Genomic DNA, 10,745 nt, shown 5'->3' with positions numbered 1-10,745 from the left:
TGTCTACAAACTTAAATACTTTCTGACAAAGTGGTGACAGCAATGTAGACAAGAGAGGGATTTTTTTCCAGCCAATTTACTGCCACAAGGTATATATTGGGAGCTACGGTAATGCAGTTAAAACATTGATTTTCTGACAGAACTACCAAAGTCAAAGTGAAGGGACATTTTCCATAGAAAAATTGCAACAGATTCTGCAGCCACAAAGGCTGAATCACTGATGAAGGATGAAATATGATGCTCGGACAAATGTACAGTTAAAGGGAAAAAAATGGAAACAGCTTATTGCGATCACTCAAGCAAGAGATGTTTAGGACAGAAGTGCTACCGTAGCAGCTGGCAGCACTGCACACCTTGGCCCTGATGTAAAAATTCTCCAGGTGTCTCTGACGTGATTCCTTCAGGGCCTTTTTTACACGTGCCATGTGACTATGCAAGAGCCAAGAAATGGCAATCACACCTGATGCCCACTGCTGCTGCCTGAAATGGATGTAAGCTTTTCTGTCCGTATAGCGCCTCCATGTTGCTTGGATCCTTGTGGCAGCCATTTCAGTACCATGTTGCCCTTTGTATCTCTGGCCAGGTTGATTTAAGATCCTTTTCACAGTTGTCCGGTTCTTTATCACCGACAGAAGGTCATCTCTGGTTGGCCTCTGATTAAGTTCAAAGTCCGATATGAGCTCCATCAATTTCTTACCCTTTATTATAGCCAATGGTACAGCGTAGTCCTTGAGTAGTTTCTCAACATGTTCCAAGAAAGAAAGAATACTTCCCCAGGATAAACAACAGTGCTGCTTGAATGCCAGGAAATCTGGAGCCTTATGATCTATAGTGCCATTGTAAATAGTTATATCATAATCCAAAAACGTATTCTGTAAAGGCTGAGGTGGCATCATATGTGGGCTCTGTGGAAAGAGAGCACAGCCACAGATTAAAAGTAATTGCAGCTACTTATAAATGAGTGGTCAAGACATACTACCATTTTATCATTTACTACACAACTGTGGGAAATTATGGATCCAGAAATGTATTCCTCATATTGATTTAACATATACATGTCATAAGCACAAAGGCGGGCCCATATATACTTTAAAACTCATTACCAGAAAAGTACCTTAGGGGTTACTCAAGACTATTAACATTTTTATAGAAATATATTAATTGCTCATGGGAACTATGCTTGATCTTATCATATATAAAATAAAGCTCTACAGTAACTCTGATATGGTCAGCTGATCCCACAATCTGTATGATTTACCAGACGACAGCCTTCCAGCATTGTTATCTCATTCATAAGATGTCCACCAATCCTGAGAGAATGGATAACATCCTCTCCTACACGCTTACCAGGGGCAGCACTCATCTCCCAAAACTACTTTTAGCAAGACTCACCACTTCTGAATCCTACCAGAACTCTTGTCTCCACTGGAGACTTCAGCCAGGTCACCAGTTTTAGCTTTTGCTACAACTTTACTTATTTCAAGGGACTTTTTTGCAGGATTATTTTTACTGATATTATCTCATTAATTTTCCAGCCTTATTCACCAAGCTTGCTTTATTTTTCCTTTTCATTTCTCATCTGAGCCATGGCATCGATCAGCACGCGAATGATACAAAAGTCTTAAAAGGCCAAGCAAAACTCCAAGCCCGGATTGGTAAACAACACTGTAATTCAGGTGCATGTAAAGGGAAGGAAATGTCCCTTATGCATAGATGCCAAGAACAACCATCAAGCCTCAAGTAATAACTGAAATCAGTCACGCAGGCTCAGACTCTCCTAGAGCTGCCTGTGAGACATTCTGTTTGCCTATATGAACAATGCAAGAATTATAGGAGAGACACTTTAGCAAACTGGCACTAGAGGAAATCATTCTATTTACTTCCTTGGCTTTGGCCTGATTCAGTGGTCCCGGATCATGTCTTAAACAATCTTTGATTAAGACAGTAATGAAAACCTACATGATAAAATCTTGTCACCAGTGCTTAAATACCTTTGGAAGAGGGGAAGCACAATTTATCAACTCCAGCCCTTGAGCTGGTTGTGTCCATAATTGCTTTGATTTCTTAGCTGAAGCCATGGAGCTGCTGGATGGAGGTGGAGCAATGCTACCTTTGTTTGAGCAATACGAGTCATCGGGACCCCTCTGTGAGTCTGGAAAGATGTCTGTACCAGCAAAGTCCACCTTGCTACCAATCCCTCCTGTACCAATAGAATAATGAAATGTAAGGTTTTATTACTAAAAAGAAACACCATACAATCAAAATAAAGTGCAATTTCACCGGTAGAAATTGGCCCAGAAGCTATCTTACTTTATTTTGATGTCCAAATAGGTTGCTATTTCCAAAAGATGTAATCCAAATATTAAGTTTTGACCAAACCAGTAATATTTTGGGAGGAAAGTACTAATGATATAACTTTGTCATCAAATACTAATAAAAGCCTAACAGACTGAAGGACAATCACAGATTTGCTATCACAGATGCTGGTATCAGGTTACAGAAAACCGTAGAAATTTTTAATATACATTTTCTAAAGCTAGTGTACCAGCCAACAGTTTTTCCACTTTCCATAATATATTAAAGCACCTAATCAGTGTAGACTATATCACTCCTGAAATGTTTGTCACTTTTACTGCATGTGATTCCATGCCACTGCCACGATAACTCACAGCCCTTGGTTTCATTTTTTGGTCATGTCCATCCATCATGAAGCCTTTCAAATCCAAAGCAACTGCTGTTGGCTCACTGGTGGACTTGATCATTCCTGCCGTAGGGACCTCAGCCTTTCTATACGGACTTATGCAGCAAGAGAACACTAGTTTTGTGTAGATTCTGTATTCCACAGTTCAGGTCTGGTGTATTTTGGTAGCACTCCTCCTCTGAGTAACTCTCTGATTTTCCTCTAGTTGAGATAGCCAGACACACAGCTCCTTCCAGTGTCTTGGCAAAATCCATTCCCAATCAGATAGCATAAGTCAAGGTAGAATCATGGGCTTTACTCACTACTGAGGACTGAGGGCCAGATTTCAAAGGTATTTAGGCATCTACAAATGCAGATAAGCGTCTAGTAGGATTTTCAGGAGAGTCCTAGTACCGAACTCCTGTTGAAAACTTGGAACTCCAGCCTCAAGAGTGCATCTGAATATAAACTCTGTTGGCTTTGGGGGAGCCTGGAGTAGGGCACAACAGTTGTGCCCCATGATTCCCCAACTGGCAAGCTCTTTTCCAATACATCCACACATCAGATAAGCAGCCTGGATTTGGCCCCTAATCAAAATCTATGGGAGCTGGGGGGCCTGGATGTTTTTGAAAATCCCGGTAAATGCCTATCTGCATTGTTAGATGCCTAAATACCTTTAAAACCTGGCCCTGAGTTCACTGCATCAGCAGCTCTCTTAAGAGAAAACAAGAGCCTGGGGAATAGAAGGGAAAGTTCAAAATTTAACTGATTAGCATTATCAACCCTTTATCCTTACCTACAGCTGGCTTCTTGTGCTGTTTGCGAAATTCATGGAGAGGAGCTGCTTTGAGTATAACAGGAGGTGACTCAAGTGTAATCTTTGCTGCTGGTGGGATTAGCCTTCGCTCAATTAGATTCAGAATACCTAGAAAATGAAAAACCCTGCTGAACAAAGTATATTTAATTTCTTGTTTTATAAAGTTACATGGAGCATCTCAGGTTACCTAAAGAAAAATGTTTCACCCTCTTTAAAGGCCTTGTAGCTATTCTTTCCCCAATCATCAAAGACAAGATGTTGTCAATTAGTAATTGTAAAGAAAGAAATTAGATGGAGATTAAGACAAGCCTTTTTGTTTGCTTTAATGAATTCTTCCTCAAGCCAATTGGAACTAGAGGAGCAGTGGTGATCTTTATATGACAAATTCAAGGAAGGCAAACTTTGCCTATAAATAGTGACATACAAATGAAATTTATACTGTACTGGGGCAGTATTATAAACAGGAATTATATGTTTGTGAAATGGCAGGTTTGAGGTACACGTAGTAGAACTACTGAAAAGAAAGACTTGTAAATTACACTGTAATTGCGCCTATGGAATTATTACAAACGATTTGATCCATTTTCTAAATAATCCTAATGCAGCTCCAGTTACAGTCCTGGGGCAACTTCAGGCCCTTTTATTTTGAAGAAACAGGCATTCATAGTGGCCACTTATTTTGATCTTGGTGCAACCACACAGAAAGTCTTCACAGATTTTTCTTTCCAGCAACAACAAAACTCTGTTTAAGAAGTGGATCGCTGGCTTACAGAAAGCATGTGCTTAATAAACCAACGATGTCCCTTAAATAAACTCTGTTAGTTCTGGGGGAGTCTAGCATAGGGTACAACAGTTGTGCCTCAAGGTTCTCCAACTGGCAAGCTCTTTTCCCATATATCCATTCAGGATAAGCAGCCAGAATTTGGCCCTTACCCTTTACTGATGATGATAATGCTTTTCAGTTCTCTTATCAAAGAATCTCAATGCACATTACAAACATTAAATAATGAAGTCTCACAATATTCCTGTGCAGCAGATATTATTATGCCAGTCTGTAAAATGGAGAAGAGTAGAGACGCTAAGTGGCTTGCACAAGGCAGACAAGGTCTTGACTCCCAGCAGACAACACTGCCTTCTTAGAGCTCAGTATTTCATCTTGTTGGCTTAAAAATTATAGGAGTAGGCATCTATGACTGACCTTTCCTTGCATCCCTTTCTAATATAGGTAAGGGAGCATCCATCTGATGAGAGGCAGGCAAAGCCGAGAGGTTACCAACTGTAGGGCCTTTCACTATCTTCTGAGTGCATACCTAAAAACCGACAGAATGATCCTTTAGCAAACAATATTCCTGGTTTTGCAAAGAACTCAGTTTTCTACTTGCATAAAGCTAAATAATAAATACAATTTCTGCTATGAACAGTTTCATTAAGGTTTAATAATGTAACAGTACGGGCACTGATTTTACTGCTTATGAACATGCTGCACTATTGTCTACTGTCATTAGTGTATGTAATTTAAAATAAAGTTAATTAAATCCAATCAATGTCTTGCAATTTCTGCTACACAAAGTCAGTGTACTAGTTAATAAAGGAACTGCAAGGACTTTGCTCAATTTTAATGACTATATCATAAACATAGTATCTCTTGACAGAGCAGGCTTTGAATACAGGAAACATGTACACATGCCATGTACTGGAAAGGAAAGGAAGCAGGAGATAGTAGTTGGAAATATGTAAATAGATCCAAAGCAAATTCACTGCACAGAATATTATTGGACTTACGGTATACGTAACTATTTGTAATCAGTGAACATTAATTACTATAGGATGATGGAGTCTGAAGGTACCTTAAAGATAAAGCCTGCATCTTTTAAGTGCCGGTGTGAAGGCACCATGTTCACACACACACAATCCTCACATGGCAGTGACATTATAGCTATTATGATTAGTATCCCATATATGGAGCATTGCACAGGGGAAAGAACACATTTTATAATCTTACATGACTATATACACACACACATACTCAACATCATCACTAAACATTTTGCCTCCCTCTTAAGGTATCATACACATTTTCCATTTCGCACTGGTAAGGATACATCTTGCTATACACTATGGGCCAGATATTGCCATTCTGTGTGCACAATCCCACCTGAAGCAAATGAGTGTTCAGAGAGGGGATCAAATGAGCCTCTGATATTGTGTGTGCAACTGTAGGCATGCACTTACTTTGTGCTATTAAACATCACAAATATCCTGATTTGTGACCATAAAACAGAGGCTTGCCTATTTCTGCACATGCAAAATTGAACATGCAAACTCAGAGGCCAAGGTTATAACTGGCACTCACATGGAGAAAGACAATATGAGTTGGTCTGATATCTGATCACAGATTTGACAATTATTATTTTCAGGCCTAAATTATCACATCTTTGGTCACAAGTCAAGAAAAATGTCAGAGCAAATGATGAAAGAGGGAAAGAGAGAAAGAAAGTGCTTTCTAATCTGTTTTAATTTGACATTGCTTCATACCACTGTTCTAAAAATCTGCTGTAACGTTTCAGAATAGAAGATTCAATTTCTAATTATTGGTGAGTTCTATCGATATAAATATAGAAATATCTCCATATGAATGGCTATTCTGACAGGGTGATATAAAGTGATTTAAAAAACCTCTTAAATGCACTACATGTTCTGAGATGTTATTGCAGGTGGATTGGGAGGAATCTATCAAGGAGACAGGAAGATAGTACTGAACATAAAGCCTGAATAATAATGTATGTTGTAGAATCCACTACCTGAAACCCCATGGGTTGTGTTCCCTTCTATACATTACATATCTGAAAACTGCAGTTTATGAGCTTCTTAGGGACAACAATTTAATTAAGTTTGTGAAAAACTTCCCCTTCTTTTGTGAACTCCAGTTTATCCAAATAAATTTCATGTTGCCTGTTCCATTTGGATAAATGGGGCTCTGCTTTATAACTATAGAAACAAAGCTCCAGATCCTCAGCTAGTTTAAATCATGATAGTTCAATTGACTTCAATGGGGCCATGACAATTTACACCAATTGGGGATCTGGCCAAAAGACAGTAAAACCACATCAGCAGAAAATGGCACTGTCTGATTGATTCTAGGGCCAGTAAGGCACAGGTAAATCTAGGGAGTCAAGAAAGATCCAGTTTAAATACTATTCTCAACCATCTTGGAGAAGTAAAAGGCAAGCCTGACAGTTCTGAGGCATACAGCACAGTTTATCCAGATTTCCAGAAAGCCTTTGATAAAGTACCCCTGCCAGGTTGCTTCTGAAATCAGAAGTATCTGGGATCCGAGTTAAAATGCAACAATAGATAAAGCCGAGAAAAGTGAAAGCAGAGTTTTGTCAGCAATAACAGGCCGCTCTGAGACTTTACCCATTTGTGACAAATGGCTTAGATGAAGGTTCCAGATACAAACCTGTTAAATTTACCAATGACACAACATAGGAAGGAGAAGAAAATGCTAATCTCAGAGCTGCTCTGCTCAGCAGGCAAAGGACAAATGAAATGAGAAACTTGGTCAATCCATTAGTCTAGTGGATGCACAATATGCTGCTATGAAAGAGAAAAGTCTCCCTCCCTCCCTTTCCAGTAGGCAGGGGCTCAGTGCCTACTAGAACTCCCTCTGGAGCTGATTTTAGAAGCAGTAAGGACGGATTCATCCAACCTTCCTCATGTGTAGAGAGCAGAGTTGTATGATGTGGAGCTTTTGTGAAGGACAGAAGTAAAGGGGGCCAAATCCAAAACAAGAGCATTCAGGGACACATTTTCAGCCCAGTGAATGTTCAACTAACCAAGCTGCACGTAGAAATGGCTATTTGAAGGCAAAGAACATTTGTTTCTCACCCAATTCATTTCACACATAAAACTGGAGGAGAGTGCTGAAAATCTGTTCTTCAGAGTCAATTATTCTACTGTTTGCAAGGTCATTATCCTGTCCTCCTTAAAACTAACTACTACCGTGAAGCCTCCGGTAAACTGCTCACTGATAATGCAAAAAGAAAAGGAGTACTTGTAGCACCTTAGAGACTAACCAATTTATTTGAGCTTAAGCTTTCGTGAGCTACAGCTCACTTCATCGGATGCATACTGTGGAAAGTGTAGAAGATCTTTTTATATACACACAAAGCATGAAAAAATACCTCCTCCCACCCCACTCTCCTGCTGGTAATAGCTTATCTAAAGTGATCACTCTCCTTACAATGTGTATGATAATCAAGTTGGGCCATTTCCAGCACAAATCCAGGTTTTCTCATCCCCCCCACACATACACACAAACCCACTCTCCTGCTGGTAATAGGTAAACCTACTGACAGCTATTCCTACCTACATGCCTCCAGCTTTCACCCTGACCACAACACACGATCCATCTTCTACAGCCAAGCTCTGCGATACAACCGCATTTGCTCCAACCCCTCAGACAGAGACAAACACCTACAAGATCTCTATCAAGCATTCTTACAACTACAATACCCACCTGCGGAAGTGAAGAAACAGATTGATAGAGCCAGAAGAGTTCCCAGAAGTCACCTACTACAGGAAAGGCCTAACAAAGAAAATAACAGAACGCCACTAGCCGTCACCTTCAGCCCCCAACTAAAACCCCTCCAACGCATTATTAAAGATCTACAACCTATCCTGAAGGATGACCCAACACTCTCACAAATCTTGGGAGACAGGCCAGTCCTTGCCTACAGACAGCCCCCCAACCTGAAGCAAATACTCACCAACAACCACATACCACACAACAGAACCACTAACCCAGGAACCTATCCTTGCAACAAAGCCCGTTGCAACTGTGCCCACATATTTATTCAGGGAACACCATCACAGGGCCTAATCACATCAGCCACGCTATCAGAGGCTCGTTCACCTGCACATCCACCAATGTGATATATGCCATCGTGTGCCAGCAATGCCCCTCTGCCATGTACATTGGTCAAACTGGACAGTCTCTACGTAAAAGAATAAATGGACACAAATCAGATGTCAAGAATCATAACATTCATAAACCAGTCGGAGAACACTTCAATCTCTCTGGTCACGCAATTGCAGACATGAAGGTCGCTATCTTACAACAAAAAAACTTCAAATCCAGACACCAGCGAGAAACTGTTGAATTGGAATTCATTTGCAAATTGGATACAATTAATTTAGGCTTGAATAGAGACTGGGAGTGGCTAAGTCATTATGCAAGGTAACCTATTTCCCCTTGTTTCCCCCCCCCACCCCCGACGTTCTTGTTAAACCCTGGATTTGTGCTGGAAATGGCCCACCTTGATTATCATACACATTGTAAGGAGAGTGGTCACTTTAGATAAGCTATTACCAGCAGGAGAGTGGGTCTGTGTGTATGTGTGTGGGGGAGGGGGGTGAGAAAACCTGGATTTGTGCTGGAAATGGCCCAACTTGATTATCATACACATTGTAAGGAGAGTGATCACTTTAGATAAGCTATTACCAGCAGGAGAGTGGGGTGGGAGGAGGTATTTTTTCATGCTTTGTGTGTATATAAAAAGATCTTCTACACTTTCCACAGTATGCATCCGATGAAGTGAGCTGTAGCTCACGAAAGCTTATGCTCAAATAAATTGGTCAGTCTCTAAGGTGCCACAAGTACTCCTTTTCTTTTTGCGAATACAGACTAACACGGCTGTTACTCTGAAACCTGTCACTGATAATCGTTAGACAAGTGACCAGAAAAGACTTCCAATGTTTTATCATAGGCAAGGCAGATAGCCCACTTATTATTCAGGTTGCTCAACATTTTCTATTACATAACATTTTTTTCAGTTGCTTATAACTTTGCCAGACTTTCACCATTTGGGCTGAAATTTTCCATGCATAGTGAGTGCCTGCTTCAGGCTGAACTTTTCTGGAAAATTTCTGCCAAAATGATTCAGCCATTTCTTAGGACAAGGCTATGGAAAAATACACGGTTTTGCCCATGCTGCAAAATTCTGGTGCCCTTTTCTTTGAAAAGCTCTAGTGCTCCTATATTTCTGAGAAGGGACTTGACATTTATCAGGAAGCTGATCTTTGTTTCAGTGCCCTTTTGCTATCCCTGTGAAAATCTACCAAAATTTGGCCAAGTTATAAGCCTTGAAAAAATCACAGTTTACATATGCTCAAAAGAGATTTCTTAGATTTCAGCAGCTACATTCTCCAGAGATTCCATCCACACTGGGCATGCTGCAGTCAGGGGCTAAGCAGGAGTTTCCCTGCAATAGCAGCTCTGGGCTGCTATGGGCTGTGTCAGATCTGGATGGAAGCAGGGAGCCTGTCTCTCTCCAGTGTTGCCAATGACTTTCCTGCTGGGCCCAGGCAGCATGGAGGAGGAAGCTATCCGATTTGAACGCAGAGGGGACAAGAGCCAGACTTGCAAAGGGAGTTAGGGGAGTAGATTAGGACAAGGAGCTGGGTGGTCAGGGGGGTGAAGACAGGACTGAAGGGTGTCAAGCAGAGAGGGACAGTGGGACTAGGAGTTCAAGTGCAGAGGTAGATCGACTGGCTGGGCAAGGAGACTGGGAATGGGAGATGGGGGGAGACTGGGACATTCAACCAGGGAGGTAAATGCATGGGTTGGAGCCATGTGGGGTGGAGGGAGACTGACATTGTTTGAGGAGATGAGGCTGAAGGAAGATTGGGGCTGGCTGAGCAAGGAGACTGGGGACAAAGAGCTGGGAGACTAGAGAGGAACTGGGAATGGATGCACAAGGAGCCTGGAAGTGGGGGAGACCGGGCCAGGGATTCCAGAGGGGTGAGATTAGCATTTGCTGGACAAAGAGTTTGGGACTGAGATGAGAAGCCTGAAGAGTAGAGACTGGGACTGGCTAGATGAGGCGAATGGGACTGGGACTAGGAGGAAGATGTGGGGAAGGGATAAGAATGGGACAGGTTGGAGGGTCAGGGTAAGAAGGAGGTCAAGTTTGGGGGAAAACAGGCAGAAGAGTCTGTGCCTACTAGAGAACACGGCCCTCCAGAGCTGGAATGAAACCTCAGAGTCCTGAGTCTCACCATTTCTCTGATGTCAGCAAAGGCCTGTGAAATCCACTGGCTAAGTGTCCCAACACCCCATCCCACGCCATCACGGTGCTGGTCCACACAGAGTATGATAATGTACTACTGCCATCAAGACTCCATTACCTCAAGTGGCAGAGATCTGTGTGGTGGAATTAAAGGTTCCGAACCTGCTGCTGAACCATG

The 10,745-nt window shown here is 41.6% G+C and overlaps 1 protein-coding gene across 1 annotated transcript in view; it reads right to left on the bottom strand.

Moving 5' to 3' along the window:
• IQCH (IQ motif containing H) overlaps positions 1-10,745 on the bottom strand; it is a 107,068-nt gene that overhangs the window by 75,994 nt on the left and 20,329 nt on the right. Inside the window, exons 6-9 of the mRNA XM_074966608.1 lie at positions 4,696-4,807; positions 3,477-3,605; positions 1,992-2,200; positions 354-905 (exon numbers count right to left, since the gene is read on the bottom strand). Of these exons, the coding sequence (XP_074822709.1) occupies positions 354-905; positions 1,992-2,200; positions 3,477-3,605; positions 4,696-4,807 (1,002 nt within the window). The remainder of the gene's footprint in view (positions 1-353; positions 906-1,991; positions 2,201-3,476; positions 3,606-4,695; positions 4,808-10,745) is intronic.

This window comes from Natator depressus, chromosome 10 (assembly GCF_965152275.1).
Source record: "Natator depressus isolate rNatDep1 chromosome 10, rNatDep2.hap1, whole genome shotgun sequence".
Taxonomy (NCBI): domain Eukaryota; kingdom Metazoa; phylum Chordata; order Testudines; family Cheloniidae; genus Natator; species Natator depressus.
Note: the sequence above shows the minus strand (reverse complement) of the source record. Positions and strands in the feature narration are given on the sequence as shown.